This window comes from Otolemur garnettii, unplaced genomic scaffold, assembly GCF_000181295.1.
Source record: "Otolemur garnettii isolate 467f Iridium unplaced genomic scaffold, OtoGar3 scaffold00134, whole genome shotgun sequence".
NCBI classification, from domain to species: domain Eukaryota; kingdom Metazoa; phylum Chordata; class Mammalia; order Primates; family Galagidae; genus Otolemur; species Otolemur garnettii.
The window spans coordinates 3,316,156-3,334,468 of NW_003852529.1; the positions used below are offsets into that span (position 1 = coordinate 3,316,156).

An 18,313-nucleotide genomic window follows, 5' to 3' on the forward strand; every position below is an offset into this window, starting at 1 on the left:
CTCAAGGGATCCACCTGTCTCAGCCCCCCAGAGTGCTAGGATTACAGGCGTGAGCCACTGTGCTTGGCTTAACAAGTAACTCTTAAAACATTTAGGCCTGGCACTGTGTAGGATCACAGTAAATACAATAATGTATCTGAAAGCACTGGGCTGGTCACAAAGACACGTCACATCCCGGTCCCCTACTAACCTGAAGGGCCTGGAGACACACTGCTCGGAAGCTGCTGCATGTGCTTCCGGTCACCACACTCACAATGGAATTCACAGCCACCCAGAGTGAGGCCTGCAGTTTCTGATGAGCCTGGACACAACATGCAAGGGGGGTGCATTAGTGCCAGGCTCCTGGTTCAAAGATCCCCCAAAGGGCCAAAGTTTCTAGTCCAAGCAGAGTTTCAACAAGTCTTCCCCTCCATCAATAGTACTTACTGAGATCATGACACATCTTTACATCATGACTCTTAGGAATCAAAACAAATTTTATTTATTTATATTATTATTATTTTGGGGGGAGATAGTCTCACTTTCTCATCCTTGGTAGAGCATCATGGCATCACAGCTCACAGCAACCTCAAACTTTGGGTTCAAGTTATCCTCTTGCCTCAGCCTCCTAAGTAGCTGGAACTACAGGCACCCACCGCAATGCCCTGCTATTTTCTTAGAGATGGGGTCTCACTCTGGCTCAGGCTGAGTTGAACTTGTAAGCTTAGGCAATCCACCTGCCTAGGTCTCCCAGAGTGCTAGGATTACAGGCGTGAGCTACCACACCCAGCCTGTTTTTTTTATTTTTTATTTATTTTTATTTTTATTTTTATTTTTTGAGACAGAGCCTCAAGCTGTCACTCTGGGTACAGTGCTATGGCATCACAGCTCACAGCAACCTCCCACTCCTGGGCTCAAGCAATTCTCCTGACTCTGCCTCCCAAGTAGCTGGGCCTACAGGCACCCACCACAACGCCTGGCTATTTTTTGGCTGCAGCCCTCATTGTTGTTTGGTGGGCCCAGGCTAGATTCGAACCCGCCAGCTCAGGTGTATGTGGCTGGCGCCTTAGCCGCTTGAGCCACAGGCACTGAGCCTGTTTTATTTTTTGAGACAGAGTCTCACTCTGTTGCACTGAGTAGAGTGCTATGGCATTATCATAGCTCACGGCAACCTCAAACTCTTGGGCTCAAGCAATTCTCTTGCCTCAGCCTCTCAAATAGCTGGGACTAGAGGTATCTGTCACCACGCCCAGCTATTTTTTAGAGATGGGGTCTGGCTCTTGCTCAGGCTGGTCTGGAATACCTGAGCTCAAGCAATCCACCCACCAGAGCCTCCCAGAGTCACCAGGCCTGGGCCCCAAACACAAATTTTTAAAATGTCCTCTCTGGCTGGGTGCCCATAGCACGGTGGTTACACTGCTAGTCACATACACCAAGGCTGGTCGGTTTGAACCCAGCCTGGGCCAGCTAAACAATGACAACTGCAAAAAAAAAAAAAATAGCTAGATGTTGTGGCATGTGCCTTAGTCCCAGCTACTTGGGAGGCAGAGGTAGGAGAATCACTTGAGCCCAGGAGTTGGATGTTGCTGTGAGCTGTGATGCCACAGCACTCTACCCAGGGTGACATAGTGAGATTCTGTCTCAAAAAAAAAAAAAAGAGTAAAACTAGCCCGGTGCCATGGCAGTCACCTATAGTCCCAGCTACTTGGGAGGCTGAGGTAACTCAGTTATTAAGTGGACATAATAACTATCTGTGAAGAAGGCACATATGATAGGTGCCTAAAAAGGCCAGTTTCCTTCCTGCCTGACAGAAATTTTGAAAATAGTAGTTTGTTCACTTGAGCTATGATGCCACAGCATTCTACCCAGGGCAACAGAGTGAGACTTGTCTCAAAAAATAAAAATAAATAAGTAAAGAATTAGGAAAACTAAGGAAAAAGCAGTAGCTCCAGAAGTGTGAAGGAGAGACACATGGGTATGGAGAAGTGCATTATTGGTCATTTTTCACTAGTATCTAACTCCCTATTTATTCAAACTCACCTACTAGGAGGTTAAACTAAGCAAGCTGGTTGTAGTGACCACCTAATTTCAAGCTTGAGTTCCTACGCTACATGAAGTGTTATAAGTTCACCCAAGTGATAGAAAAGGGAAGGAAGGGCTCTTGGCCCTGCTAGATACACTTACCTTCTTTTTCTTAGAGAGCAGAGGAAAGGGAGCTGCGAATTTCTCATACCTTGGCAGCCTGGTGATGCTGCTCCAAGACCTGGTCCACAGTGAACTGGATGGCATCTTGTACTACACTGTGGCTCTCTGCAAGGATGGAGCCGAGATGAGTTGTGAGCAGAGTATGAACACCTACAAGGAGAGAGGATGTTGGTATCCATGGATGAAGATGAAGACTTCAAGACTGCTGTTCATGTGCTCTGAGTCAAAGCTGGGAGTGGGAAAGATGCCTCTAGACGAAAAGGCCATTACTTATCCACAAATAATTAATTTTTAAAGACAAAACCTCGTAGCAACTTACAAACCTACCCAATTCTCCCTTATAAATGAAAGCAAGCTCAGGAAAATTAAAGTGAGGAATTGTTTTTGAAGAAAACAAATTAAAGTGAGACATTGCTTTTGAAGAAACAACTGAGATGTCCTGTGTAATTCCCACCAGAAATATCTACTACATACTAGAAACCACAATCCTGGAGACTCCCAAAGGAGAGGAGGAAGAGGGTGAGGAAGAGCTCCTGGAGAGTGCATCTAACCCTGCTTCATTCCTACATCCACTATCCACGTTGTGATTCTTTCATTTGAGCTATGGCAAAGAAAAGGTTAAAACTCACAAAGGTCACTCTGAGAACTGTTGGTATAAGGTCCTCTTGAATGGAGCATTATCTCTATTTAAGTAGCCAGGGGCACCCCGGCTCAACCTCATTCAGATAAGTTAACCTGTGAGAGCAAGGGGCAAAAGTCTGTCTTCAAACCGTAGGCTGCCATTCAGTGGCCCTGATGCAGCAGACATAGGAAGCCAAATTCGAGTTACAGGTCACCTGGAGAAGTTGTTCCTTAATCGTTTCTTGTGTTTTTAGTGCTGTTCTAATCTTTCCTGGGTAGTCTGTTCAGATACCAATGGAGAAGCAGCCTAGGGCTGGCTGGCCTTTCTTAGGACTGCATTAAAAACACAAGCCAGAAGGATCGTTCTGTACCACAACACACCATGATGCTTTCTTGCTAGGGAAGTAACATGGGGTAAGCTCAAAAGGAGTCTGGAGCTACAAACAGGAGAATGCAGATTCTAGGGCCAATTTCACCACCAATTCATGATGGCTAAGTCACTTCATTTCGCTTCTGTATAGAAAATGGCTTTTCATCTCCTACTCTCACAAGTATATTGTGTAGATAAACTGGGATAATTTACATGAAATGTTTTTGAAATATACACTGTAACATTCAGTGGAAAGATATTGCTATTGCTATGACAATAGATATCTGGATTACTATTTTCCATAGTTTAGTCCTAAGAATAGCTTCCAGAAATCAGAACTCTTTTGAAAGCAGACATTAAATTAAAAAGCCAAAGTTCATTCCCAAAACTGCTGATACCAACAGATGCTTTTGACGTTGTGGCAAAATAATGAGTTAATCATAGAAAAGTTACCATGACAAGGTGGGCAGAAGGCCAGTTATGTGATTTTTAAAAGATACACAGAAACAGACTGTAATTTTGCACAATCTGTTTCCTAAAAGAAGGAGCCTGAAGAAAGCTCTCAAAGACATGAGAAAGAAGAAGGGGAAGGGGATAAAGTCACTGCTCCGTCTGTGTCTGCCTCCCTCACTGTGCTCCTCTTCAGAGGCCAGCCCTACACTACCAGATGTGTAGATCTGAAAGACCCTGACCTGTACCATGTTTACTAATGCTGTGATAAATTTCTTTTCAAGCCAACACTGAATTCAAGTACTGAGATAATTCAGGCCTTCAGGGTCAAGCTAAACAGAAGTGTATAAACTATCACAGTATTATAAGAATGATAAGTAACACTGGTTTCTGAGGAATTTTAGTTCTTAAGGTTTGTTCAGTAGGATCTAGAACACGGTATTAAGTTTATAGTTATCCAAAGATTATCCTCTGGCAGACCTTTAAGAAAAATCTGCCACAAGGTAGCAGATCTTAAGTCTTAAGAGGGTTTAGACTTGGAAAGGCCTTTGACGCTACCTAGTCGAACAGTCTCCCGTTACAGATAGGGAGAGGAAGGCTCAGATGATTATGTGACTTCAAAATCATTGAGGAAGTTAGTATCAAAGCTAAAATTAAACCCAGGTTTCTTGATTCTACCTGGAAGTTCTTTCCACAATACTAAGCTGCTTCTCTTGTCTGCCTCTGTCTAGGTGAGCACAGGCCAGATGGCAGCCCCAGGAATCCTCACATAGACCTCTTCGCTGGAGCCTCATGAGTTTGGGTCTTGTCTGTCTCTCACTCCTCTCACCTTAGTCAATGGAATAGTGGAACATCAGGGAGCACGGGCTCCTCAACTAAAGGGCTGCAAGCCAGAGCCCAGCACACAGGGCTTCTTCTCTGCTAGAGTTCACACAGTGTGTGCCAGGAAAGGGTAGAAGAGGCTTGGAAGGAAGGTGGCATGAAAACCCCACAGCTGACAATGGTTTGCTCAACAGATAGTTGGCACCAGTGTGAGCTCTTCTGGTCTGGGGTTGTAACAGTGCTCACTTTACTTATGACCCAAGGGAAGCAGGGCCACACCAATAGCACCAGAGTGCCTACAGAGTCCAGTCCCATGAAAACACCTGGTCCACAGAGAAAGGAGAATATGGAAACATCAAAAGCAACAAAACAAAACTTATGACCTTTTCCCAAACTTGTATACACTCCAATTCTCATATGTAACCTCCTTCAACATTTAGGAAGGCCTGAGAAACACTTAAGGTTGTGTCCTAGGTTTATTGGATTAAAATGCATAAACCGACTGTCACTCACACTCAGTGGTTTTCAAATTTTACTATATTTAAGAATTACTTGATAATATTGTTTCAAATGCAGATTCTTTAACCATACCATTTTTTACATTATCACAAAATAATGAAAATTAATCATCAGCCTGAGAAGCTGCACATTTTCAAATAATCAGGTGATTCTGATGCACATGTTTCACGGACCATAAACTGAAACAACCACTTTACCTTTAAAAGACAGATTTTTTTTTTTTTTTTTGAGACAGGTCTCTTTTTATCACCCCCGTTAGGGTGCAGTAGGGTAATCACAGCTCACTGTAGCCTCAAAGTCCTGGGCTCAAGTGATCCTCCCACCTCAACCTCCCAAGTAGCTGGGACTGCAGACATGCACTACCATGCCTGGCTAATTTTTTCTATTCTTTGGGAAGAAACATGACTCAGCACCCATAGCACAGTGGTTATGGCACCAGCCACATACACCGAGGCTGGCGAGTTCGAACCAAGGTCACCCAAACAACAATGACAACTGCAACAAAAAATAGCCAGCCTTATGGTGGGTACCTGTAGTCTCAGCTACTTGGGATGCTGAGGCAAGAGAACTGCTTAAGCCCAAGAATTTAAGGTTGCTGTGAGCTGTGATGCCACAGCTCTCTACTGAGGGCAACAAAGTACAACTCTGTCTCAAAGAAAAGAAAACAGAAGAGACAGAATCTTACTCTTGCTCAAGGTGGTCTCAAACTCCTGAGCTTAAACGATCCTCCTGTCTCAGCCTCCCAGAGTCTGAGGAGTTTATCTCCTTTCTAATAGATAAACGTGAAAGGCTCCCCCTTATACACCTGAACAAGGACAGGCATACATTTCTTTAATCCACTTGGAAAAGCAGTATGGGACACATTACAATCACCCAAGAAGTTTTAAAAACATACTGAGACCTGAGTCCCACCTCCATCCAAGGAAACCAGAATCCTTAGGAGTGAGGTTCAAATCATTTTTAGACACTCCCAGGTTGTGCAGCTAAGGCTGAGAACCAGTGAACCCTAGCCATCCTATGGATTTCTGGCCAACCAAATCTGGGAATGTCCTAATTTATATGATCCAGCAACATCATGGAGGTTGTGATTTGTTTACTTTAATAGGCAAGGTTTTTTACTGAAATTATTTATTCTATAAATTACATCTAATTCAAGCATGTGCGTTACACAAGTCTCCCTTTTTTTGCCCTATCAGCAGCTGGCACACCCCCGCTGGCAACCCCATTCTCCCATGCTACTTACGCAAGACTTCCATTTGCTGGGCTGGAAACCCACTGTGGAAATCCACAAAGAGAAAAAGCAGCAGAGTGTGTCCCTGAGTGTCCGCGTTCTGGGACTGAGCCCCCTCACTGGATTCTACCTGATAACTCATATCTGGAAGCACCAAATCTATAGGACAAGAGAGCACACCAAAGCGGAGGTTAAGTAAAGCCTTCAAAATGCTAAGGGACGTATATTCTGAACAAAGAAGGATCTGAGAATCAGTCTAAATTCAAACATTCACTTCCCCTCTTCAATTCCTTCTCTATCAACATGAAGGAAGCAAATAATAGTGACTGACTCACAGGAACAACATCAAAATAACAACTGGTTATATAAAATGCAAACCAAACAACACTGTTTTGATTTACTAGGAAACACTTAAACGCATGGATTCCTCATAGAACTTTCTAAGGCGGGTGTGGCTAGTAAGAGGCAGAGGTCAGATTCAAGCCTGAGTAATGATAGTAGCTAGCTTGTGCTACCTGCCAGGTACCATGTTAAAGCCTCATATATTACCTTAACATTTAGATTTCATAACCACATTATGGGATAGGACCTATTCTTATGCTTTTTACAGAGAAGAGGCACAAATAGGTTAAATACCTTGCCCAATGTGAGCCAGTAAATGGTGGAACTGAGTTTTAGACCTTGCTAGACTGTCTCAAAAATCTGTGTTCCCCACCCAAATACTATGTGATATTTGTATTCCTAGGTAATCCAAAGCCCTATGGTCACTTTCTAGCACCTTGATCTTTTGGAATATAATCAGGATACTGCTACCTTCCAGAGCCCTCCAGAGAAGCACCTTTATGTCGATCCTGGTTCTACCCCTGAGAGTAATGAGGGAAGGAGACGAGGGGACGGTTTTTACATATTTATTTCCACTTTTGTTTTGTTTTTGACAGGGTCTTACTTTGTCGCCCTTGGTAGAGTGCCATGGCGTCACGGCTCACAGCAACCTCAAACTCTTGGGCTCAAGTGATTCTCTTGCCTCAGCCCCCCAAGTAGCTGGGACTACAGGCGCCCACCACAACGCCCGGTTATCTGTAGAGGCGGGGTCTCGCTCTGGCTCATTCTGGTCTTGAACCCATGAGCACAGGCAATCCACCTGCCTTGTTCATTGCAAAGTGAACTAAGCAAATTCATCACAAAGTGGCAAAAAATAAAGTAAACCAACAAAGCTTCAAAAGTGAGAGGGAAAAAAAGATGGAGATTTCTAGAAATTCACCTAGGTCACTCCTCTATCCAAAATCCTGATGGGCTGACAGGATAAAACCAAACATTGTTTCCTTACAAACTACCTTCTGAGACCCTGTCCCAGGTTGCCCTCTCACACCCACCCTCTGGTCAAGAACAAAGGAAACTGACCTTGAGGTTTACTTCCTAGGGAGAGATTCTGTCACTGCCCTACCCGAGGAGGCTCCAATCTTCTCATACCAGTCACACCCTAGAATGCCTCTTACTTACCTGTCATCTTCCTCAGGGTCCATATGACCAGACTACCTTCTAAATGTCAAAGGATTCTAACAAACAACAGTTAACCTCAATGTATATTACTACTTCCCAGTTTTATTTATTGCTTCAGTTATTAACTACCAACTTTTAGCATGATTCACCCACTGCTAATGTTTTTAGCCCCACATGAATGTTATATAGCCAGCTTCCCAGGCTTAACCCATTTTTGTGCATTTATGTCGTGTTTTAATTTTTTAAAGTCATTTTATGTTGATTTTCTCATTTCATCATGAAGCATTTCTCATCCCCCACCCCAACCTCAGCCGTCAGATCACTGGGTCTTATTTTTATATACACCTGCTATTTACATTTCCTTTCTCTAATAACCTTCAGGCTTCTTCATTCTTATACAAAGAGAGGGAGACATACCTCTATCCAAATTGAGATCCAAAGTGGGCACCACATGCAAGTGGTATTTTTTCCAGTCAATGAAATAAGAGGTATCTTTGAAGACAGTAGTAATTGGCTGCTCTGGACTTGACATCAGAGGCAGACCCAAAGGTCCATACAGAAATATGTATAGTTGCTAAAGAAAACTGTCAAATTTTAGTTTCTTACGACTATGTATTCACTTGTATAAAATAAACAAAACACTGACACAGCTCGTGCTCCCAGAAATGAACAAGTGTGCCATGCAATTACACACTTGACCTTTTCCACACTTAAGATAGGTGTGAGGCACCAGAGGTCCAGCTACTAGGATATCCAGAAATTTATTCTGGGTTTGATGAATGTGAGCTGTGGGTATAATATTGGCACAGTTCATTTATTCCTCCTCTGCATTCGATCACAGATTTGAGTGGCTCCTAGGCTAACATTGTTCTAAATTCTTGGGTACAAAAATGCATATTCAGATTTAGTATCTATTATTTACTGTAAATGGGAGACAGACATAAAAAGCAATAAACTATAATATACTGTGATATAGACTAGAATAGAAGTTTATACAAAGGGAGCTTTGGGAGACTGAGGCAGATGGATTGCTTGAGGCCAGGAGTTCAAGATTAGTCTGAGCAAGAGCAAAACCCTGTCTGTACATAAAATGGAAAAATTAGCCAGGTTTGGTTGTGGGCACCTGTAATTCCAGTTACTCAGGAAGCTGGGGCAGGAGGATCACTTGAGCGCAGGACTGTGAGGTTACCCTGAGCTATGATGCCAGCACTGCACTCAAGTGACAAAGCAAGATCTTGTCTCAATAATAATAAACAGAAGCTGGCTTGGTGCTCGTAGCACAGTGGTTACAGTGTCAGCCACATACACCAAGGGTGGTGGGTTCAAACACAGCCCGGGCCAGCTAAACACCAATGACAACTGCAACAAAAAAAATAGCTGGGCCTTGTAGTAGGCGCCTGTAGTCCCAGCTACTTGGGAGGGTGAGGCAAGAGAATCACTTAAGCCCAAAAGTTTGAGGTTGCTGTGAGCTGTGATGTCATAGCACTCGACCAAGGGCAACATAGTGAGACTCTTATCTCAAAAAAAATAATAAAAAAATCAAATAAAACAGAAGCATATACAAAGGAATATTTTCTAGAAAGGATCTGAGTATGTTTAAATTGAGAAGGAAACTTCTTACCGTCTCCAACCTTATTCTCTAAGTAAGACAGAGGCAGATAGGCCCCTGAAATGGTCTCCTTCTCTGGACTTCCCATTCTTACATTCATCTTACCTCCAACCCAGGGTTTCCTGACCTCTGGAGTACTGACACCTTGGGCTAGATAAATCTTCAGCAGGGTTGGGGGGGTGGGGGGCTGTCTTATGCACTGAAGGCTGTTTAGCAGCATCCCTGGTCTCTACCCAGATGCCAGTACCACCCCTCCTGACATGACCCCCTCCCATGACAATCAAAATGTCTCCAGATATTGCCAAATGTCCTCTAAGGACAAAATTCCCTATTAAGAACCGTTGCTTAACCTTTCTTGTCCCCTGAACCAAGGTTAAAGTGATTAGAGTATGTGCTTTCCTTGTCTTTATCCTCTTTCTACAGGGTAAACACAAGGTATTAAATATAAATATTAAAATTCTTACCCAGGAGGCAATGGGACATTATGGAAAGTCATACCAGAAAGGGGAAGGCATTATCCATAAAAGAAGTCTCCCTCACAAATCTCAGAAGGCATTAACACACAAACTAAAGCCAACATAGTCATTGTTTACAGCCAGGGGATCTTCAAGATGCTTCAAACTCAAAATAAGAATGGACAGTCTGAAGAGCCAAAACATGGTTATCTTTTAACTGGATTGTTTAAACCATTCACATTTATTAGGAATACAGCTATGGTGCAATTTACTAATTTATTTATACATATATGTGTATATACATACATATATATATATAGATTTTTTTTTTCTTTGAGACAGAGTCTCACTCTATTGCCCTGGGTAAAGTGCCATGACATCACAGTTCATGGCAACCTCAAACTCTTAGGCTCAAGCCAGCCTCTTGCCTCAGTCTCTTGAATAGCTGGGACTACAAGCATGAGCCACTACTCCCAGCTAGTTTTTCTATTTATGGTGTGGTTTAAATCTATCATCTTGTTCTCTACTTTCCATTTATTCCTTGTGTTTTTCTACTTTTATATTTTCAGAGTCTATTTTGGATTAGATAATTTTTATAGTTCCATTTTACCTTCTTTTTAGATTATTAGTTATAACTGCCATATTAATTTAGGGATTGCTTTAAGCTTATACAATCTTTTTTTTTTGAGACATTCTCACTATGTCACCCTCAGTAGAGTGCCATGGCATGACAGCTCACAGCAATCTTAAACTCTTGGGCTTAAGCAAGTCTCTTGCCTCAGCCTCTCAAGTAGCTGGGACTAAAGCTTCCCACAACAGCCAGGCTGTTTTTGTTGTTGTTGTCGTCATTATTATTTAGCAGGCCTGGGCTGAGTTTGAACCCACCAGCCCCGGTGTATGTGGTTGGTGTACTGAGCTAAGGGTGCCAAGCCTAAAGTTACATAATCTTATCATAGTAAACTTCAAATGATAATGATAACAGTTTACATATAGTGTAAGAATCCAGCAATATACTTCCATTTCTCCCTTCTTGGCCTTTGTGTTATTATTGCCACACGTTTTGCTTCCATGTATGTTATAAACGCTGTTATTTTAGCTGACTATTTAAATAGTCAATTACCTTTTAAAGAGATTTTTTTTTTAAAAAAAGGACAAAAATCTGGCTTGGCACCCCTAGCTCAGTGGTTAGGGCACTGGCCACATACACCTAGACTGGCGAGTCTGAACCTGGCCCAGGCCTGCTAAACAATAATGACAACTGCAACAGAAAAATAGCCGGGCACTGTGGCAGGCGCCTGTAGTCCTAGCTACTTGGGAGACTGAGGGAGGCAAGTGAATTGCTTGAGCCCAACAGTTTGAGTTTGAGGTTGCTCTGAGCTGTGATGCCACAGCACTCTACAGAGGGCAACACAGTGAGACTCTGTCTTTAAAAAGAAAAAAAAGACAAAATTTTTTTATATATGCATCTACCCACTTAGATACCATTTCCAGAGTCCTTTTCTGTGTGTAGGTCCAGAATTCTATCTGCTGTCATTTTCCTTCCACCTGCAATATTTCCTTTAACATTTTTTATAATACAAGTTTGCTGGTGATTAATTCTTTTATCTTGTGTATATCTGAAAAATTCTTCATTCTTTTTTTTTTTTAATTTTTTTTTTATTGAGACAGAGCCTCAAGCTATCCCCCTGGGTAGAGTGCCCTGGCATTACAGCTCACAGCAACCTCCAACTCCTGGGCTCAAGCGAGTCTCCTGCCTCCGCCTCCCAAGTAGCTGGGACCACAGGCGCCAGCCACAACGCCCGGCTGTTTTTTGGTTGCAGCCGTCATTGCTGTTTGGTGGGTCCAGGCTGGATTTGAACCCAAAAGCTCAGGTGTACATGGCTGGTGCCTTGGCCAGTTGAGCTATAGGCGCCGAGCCTAAGGTGGGATGTTAAATCAGTCTATAATTCTATCATGTTCACAAGTGAGTCCCTAAATCTTTCTGAAACGATCTTACCGGCCTTTGATGACTCCCTTGCTTTCTGACCCAGCATGCTACCCATTCATCTTGTACATTTCCACTCTAGGACTAGAATCAGCCATTTTAGTGAGCAACAGTATTTAGAAAACACATTCTGGGTACTATGAGTGCTTATTGCTAGTGAATTGTCATTGCCTATAGGTTTTTTCAATGGAAACAACTAAAAAAACCAAAACATTTTAAAAGCCATAAAAATTGTGGATTTACACTGGTATTCTCAATTGTAATTTGTAGTTGCTTTTTAAAAAAATTATGTTATTTCTTTGTTTTTGTTTTTGTTTTTTGTTTGTTTTTTGAGATAAGAGTCTCACCCTGTCACCCTTGGTAGACTGCCATGGCATCATAGCTCACAGCAACCTCAAACTCTTGGGCTTAAGCGATTCTCTTGCCTCAGCCTTCTGAGTAGCTGGGACTACAAGCGCCAGACACAATGCCCAGCTATATTTTTTGTTGCAGTTGTCATTGTTTAGCAGGCCAGGGCCAGGTTTGAACCCTCCAGCCCTGGTGTGTGTGGCTGGCACCCTAACCACTGAGCTATGGGTGCCAAGCCATGTTATTTCTTTGAATTTACACTCATATATCTTCTATCTGATGCTGAAAATTTTGGTTCCTAACAATGTTAACATAATTACTTATTTGTTTTATCATAAGTATGCATACAACAATTTCAATATAAATACCAATATTATTACTAATAATCAAGATCACTGAATGAATTTTAAGAGTTCTCTGTACTTCATTTCATCCTTAGAGTATATCCCACTAACAATGTGCAATCAAAACACCATGTTCTGAAGTCAATTGAATTGTTCTTGCTATATGGATTATGAAATTGATATAATATATAGGTAGGTTTATTACCTTTTATCTTGAGGGATATTTTTACTGGGTATGAAATTCTAGGTTGGTGATTATTTTATTTCAGGGCACTAACACTATTCCTTTACCACCTTCCTTTGGTATGGAGAAGTCAACTGTCAATTTTGTTCCTATTTTAAAGATAATCTGTCTTCCTGGCTGATATTTGAGGTTTTTCTCTTTGTCTTTGATCTTCTCTAGGTACAGATATCTTTGTTCATATATTCTGCTTGATAGTTGAGTTTTAAAATCTGTTTTGGTTGTTTCAGCCATTAACTCTTTAAATATTGCTCCTGTCCTCTGGATATTATCGTATTTAAAAATTGTTAAACAATTTGAAGCATAGACTACAGTTACTTTCTTCCAGAAATAATTTTTATTTGCTTCTATAACACATCTAGAATTAGCAATCTAGAATCACTCTAATCCAATTTCAAAGTTTAAGATTTTCTGGCCTGCCTAGATGACTAAAAAATATGCAGTCCAGGTTAACTCCTTAAAATGAACGCTTTCACTTATCCATGCCAAAAACAAGTGTTTTAACAGCACCCCAAATTCAGCAGGTCTGGATTCTTTGGCCTTCTTGTCCCACACTGATTCAGAAGTATATTTTAGCCTCTCAGCTACTTGTTTTTGGGGGGGTTTTTTTGTGTGTGTGCAGTTTTTGGTCGGGGCTGGGTTTGAACCCACCACCTCCAGCATATGGGGCTGGTGACCTACTCCTTTGAGCCACAGGCGCCACCCACAGCTACTTGTTTTAATTGGCAAATGACCCATAGGACAAAAGTAGTCCCAATGCTAAGTCAGCTCTCCATTCCTCCCTTTCACTAGCTCATTGATGCTTCTGATGTTTATGTATTTTATCCATCCTTTGTCTTCACTGGGAGAGTTAGTTAAAATTATCTAGTTTGCCACTCTCAGAAACTGAAATCCCACCTGAGTTTTCAGTGCTATTTCTCTCTCTTGATTAAAATTTTACCTCCTCAAGACTATTCACTGATCATATTTAAAATAACATCCCCATCATTCTCCATCTCTTCACCGGCTTTGAATTCACTGCACTATCACTACCTAATATCTATCTATCCATCTATCTATCTATCCATCTATCTATCTATCTATTTTTGAGACAAAGTCTTGCTTTGTTGCCCTTGGAGAGTGCCGTGGCATCATAGGTCACAGCAACCTCAAATTCTTGGGCTCAACCAATCCTCTTGCCTTAGACTCCCAAGTAGATGGGACTATAGGCACCCGCCATAATGCCCAACTATTTTTAGAGATGGGATCTCACTCCTGATCAGGCTGGTCTCGAACTCCCGAGCTCAAGCAACCCACTTGCCTTGGTTTCCCAGAGTGTTAGGATTATAGGTGTGAGGGCCACCACACCTAGCCCCCTAATATCTATTTAATTGTTAAACTTTTCCACTAAAATATAAAGTCTAAGAGGACAGAAAATCTGTTTCTTATTCCTTCTAAAGAATGGAATGAGAAAGAAGAAACTTTTATTCTTTGCTTTATACTCTTCTGTACTATCTAGATATTAAGAAAAAGGATGTTTTAAAATATGAGGTGTCCGTGCATAGTTTTTACCACTGTCCTGTCCTTCTTCTCCTTAGTAAGATATCCTGATATTGTCAAATAGCTGACATCTACCATTCCATGCCTCTTCTGTTCTCATTCTTTTTATTTTTAAAATTCAAACAGGGTCTCACTATGTTGTCCAGGCTAGCTAGCCTCAAACTCTTGGGATCAAGTGATCCTCCTGCCTCAGCATCCCAAGGACCTGGGATTTAGGCATGTGCCACTGCATCCAGCTTTGTTCTCTTCAGTAACTTTGTTTACTCCTTATAGCTTCAATCATACAGTAATAATAATTATTGAGCACTTATTATGTGTCAGTGTGTTTCATATAAATAATTATAGTTAATTCTAAAAAACCAGCAAACAAGCACCAAAAGAACAATACAACCTTTGAGAGGGAAAGTAAACAAATCTCCCAGTCAGGCATTATTATCTTCATTTTATAGTAAGGAGGGAAAGGCTTAGGCTAGTTAGGTAAGTGGCTCCTAGGCAAATAGCCAACTAAAGGTGAATCATATTCCTGTGCCATGGTCTAAATGCAACCCTAGAGGACACTTCACCTATGGTGGAAACTGACACTCTAAAAACCTGATCACTTCCCACTTCCAGACCAAGATTCCTATACAGATGCTTTCCATCTTCAAAGGATGTCCTGCAGGCATCATAAGTTCAACATGTTCAAAGCCAAACTCATCTTCTTTATCTCCTAAATATGCTATCAATGTTTTGCATTTTGCTGACAGTATCATTATTCTATTAACCATCCATGGAAATATTTTTTTTAAGAAACATGGTCTCACTCTGTCACCTAGCCAGAGTGCAGGTGGCCCAATCATAGTTCCATGTAGCCTTCAACACCTGGGCTCAAGCTATCCTCTTGAATCAGCCTCCTGACTAGCTGGGACTCTAGGTGCACACCACCACACTGGCTACTTTTTTTCTTTCTTTTTTTTGAGACAGAGTCTCATTTTGTCACCCTCGGTAGAGTGCTATGGCATCCCAGCTCACAGCAACCGCAAACTCTTGGTCTTAAGCGATTCTCTTGCCTCAACCTTCCAAGTAGCTATAGGTGACGCCACAACACCCAGCTATTTTTTTGTTGTTGTAGTTGTCATTGTTGTTTGGCAGGCCCGGACAGGTTCAAACCCACCAGCCCCAGTGTACGTGGCTGGCTCCCTCACTACTGAGATATGGGCACTGAGCCCCACCACACTCTTAATTCAGGCACTCATCATCTCTTAACCCAGTTCTCTTACTTACTTCTAATTATTACTTAGTACTTACTAATCTTACTAATTATTACTTAGTAATAATTAACTTCTCTTTCCCAGGATTATGTTTTTATACAAATCACACAAGCTTGTAGATACAGAATTCATATACTAAAGGCTTTCCTAAAACTAGGGCATAAAACCCATCTTAAAGGACAATTGGACAGAATTTATCATCAAAAAGATATGGAAACTGAAGAAATCCTGTTCAACTGGTTGGAAAAGTCCTTCAGGGTAGGGCAGAGAGCAGCAGCTGGCGTCAGTGTTAGCTCTCCTGACAAGTCCACGCCAATCATGTCATCAGGGATGGAAAGCGTTACTGGGTGTCCTAGCACAGGGTGAATTCTGCTACAGTATGATTCAGTTGTACCAAATTTTGGTCTACTGTCAGAAAACAGACAAGACAAATTTAACTTTTTTTTCCTCTTAAGAAATTATTTAAGGTTGAGCTCAGTGGCTCATGCCTGTAATCTTAGCATTCTGCAAGGTCAACACATGTAGACTGACTGAGCTCACAGGGTTCAAAACCAGCCTAAGCTAGAGTGAAACTTCATCTCTAAAAATAGCCAGGCATTGTGACATGAACCTGTAGTTCTAGCTACCTGGGAGGCTGAGGCAAGAGAATCATTTAAGCCCAAGAGTTTGAGGTTGCTGTGAGCTGTGATGTCACAGCACTCAACTGAAGGCGATAAAGTGAAACTCTGTCTCAAAAATAAATAAATAAGTAAATTCTCATATGAGAGGCAATTTTGGGTGAGAATAAGAAAATAGTCTAAAAAATCTTGGACAGTCTCTTCAAATTGTAACATCCTTATGACTTATTAGTATTGACTTGGGGCATATACACAGAGACTTAAGCATATATTAGGTCTTTTTAAAAATAAATATAGCTCATGTTCACTTTGGATTCTGTAGCAGCTGAATGACACAAGAAGGTGAGGCAGAAGGTTCTATCTGTGCCATATTATTGGCATTTCCTCCATGGATTTATGTTTGGAGTCTGAAGGAGGTTGAGGTGGGTAGAAAGATGTTTTCCCAACTTATGCAAAATGCTGATGCACAAAAAATAATATATAATGAATACTTCTGTATTCATACTATCTCTCTAGCCAAGAGTTCAAGAAAACTTTTAAATTCCTCTCTTCTTATTTCTAAATGGGTTTATAATAGCATGGTCTGCTTCTTTTCATTTATGGAAGAAAATAAGGCAGGGAGAAGAGAGGAACATGTCCTCAGGTTAAGTAGAATATATTCAGGAAGCCAAGAATAATAACAGTTTTCAAAATCGATAAATTAAAAGTGTTACTTCTACTTTCTTTCTGTTGTCCAGGCTAGAATGCCATGGCATCATCATAACTCCCTGCAACCTCAAACTCCTGAGCTCAAGCATCCATTTTTCTTAAAGAGAAATGGCATTTAGAAATGACAAGTGAGACCATTTCCAATTTCTAACCACACTCATCTTCAGAATAGGAGAGTCAAACATGGAGACAGCAAACAATGCTTTTCGCCTTCACCTCACATAATGCTGTGAGTTTACGACAAGAGCAATTCCATTCCACAGGTTCAATGTGGGTTCATTCTCTACCCTGCAAAGCAAAGAAAAGCTAAGCTATCTCTCACAGATTCTGAAATCAATCTCTGCTATCACCCCCTGTGATTATTGGAATTCAGTAACTAATTAATGGAAGGAGAAATGGAAATTTTTAAGTTCACCTTCTCTAGTGAAAGGGAAAGACATGAAAGGTTTAGATGAATCTATTTGTTTACTGAAAGTTAATACAGAATAAGAAAATGTGAGGGCTGGGCATGGTCGCTCATGCCTGTAATCCCAGGACTCTGGGAGGCAGAGGTGGGCAGATCACCTGAGCTCATGGGTTCAAGACAAACCTGATCCACAGCAAGACCCTGTCTCTAAAAATAGCCAGGTGTTGTGGTGGGCGCTTGTAGTCCCAGCAACTTGGGAGGCTGAGGCAAGAGAATCGCTTGAGCCATGAGTCTGAAGTTGTTGTGAACTGTGACGCCATAGCACTCTATGGAGGGCGACAAAGTGAGACTCTGTCTCCCCTCCTCCGAGCCCCCCCCAAAAAGAAAATGTGGAGATCTCAGAAAATTAGTCACAAGGTGACTTTGGGTCAATAAATCAAACTGTGACCCTACTGGAAATAGGACAATAATGGCTGAGAAAAACTGCGGAGCCATAACATCAGATTAAGCCATGGACTTAAGGACTTACCCAAAGATCTCCTTGGAGAGGATTCCATTTACCTTTAGACTGAAATTAAATCTGATCTGCAAAACAGTAAATGAGGTATGAGATTTAACATGAGCCAGGATAGAGATTAAAAACTTCCATACTCTATCCCTAAAAGAATTTTTTTTTTTTTTTTTGAGACAGAGTCTCACTTTCTCACCCTGGGTAGAATGTTGTGGCATCATAGCTCACAGCAACCTTAAACTCCTGGGCTCAGGTGATCCTTTTGCCTTAGCCTCCCAAGTATCTGGGATTAGAAGCCTGCCACAACACTCAGCTACTTTTTTAGAGATTGAGTCTTGCTTTTGTTCAGCTGGTCTCAAACTCCTGAGCTCAGGCAGTCCACCTGTCTCAGCCTCCCAGAGTGCTAGGATTATATGTGTGAGCCACCAGGCCCAGCTAAAAAGAATATTCTTTTAAAAAAATTTTAGGCTCGGCACCTGTGGCTCAAGCAGCTAAGGCGCCAGCCACATACACCTAAGGTGGCGGGTTCGAATCCCCAGCCCGGGCCCACCAAACAACGATGGCCAAAAAAATGGCCAGGCGTTGGGGCGGGCGCCTGTAGTCC

At 41.7% G+C, this 18,313-nt stretch overlaps 1 protein-coding gene across 1 annotated transcript in view; it reads right to left on the reverse strand.

The window, feature by feature from the left end:
• The window catches only part of CUNH11orf80 (chromosome unknown C11orf80 homolog), a 71,465-nt gene that overhangs the window by 19,182 nt on the left and 33,970 nt on the right, over positions 1–18,313 (reverse strand). The window contains exons 6-13 of the mRNA XM_012810458.2: positions 17,728–17,783; positions 17,009–17,080; positions 15,680–15,875; positions 8,115–8,262; positions 6,217–6,356; positions 4,613–4,619; positions 2,213–2,334; positions 191–301 (exon numbers count right to left, since the gene is read on the reverse strand). Of these exons, the coding sequence (XP_012665912.2) occupies positions 191–301; positions 2,213–2,334; positions 4,613–4,619; positions 6,217–6,356; positions 8,115–8,262; positions 15,680–15,875; positions 17,009–17,080; positions 17,728–17,783 (852 nt within the window). The remainder of the gene's footprint in view (positions 1–190; positions 302–2,212; positions 2,335–4,612; positions 4,620–6,216; positions 6,357–8,114; positions 8,263–15,679; positions 15,876–17,008; positions 17,081–17,727; positions 17,784–18,313) is intronic.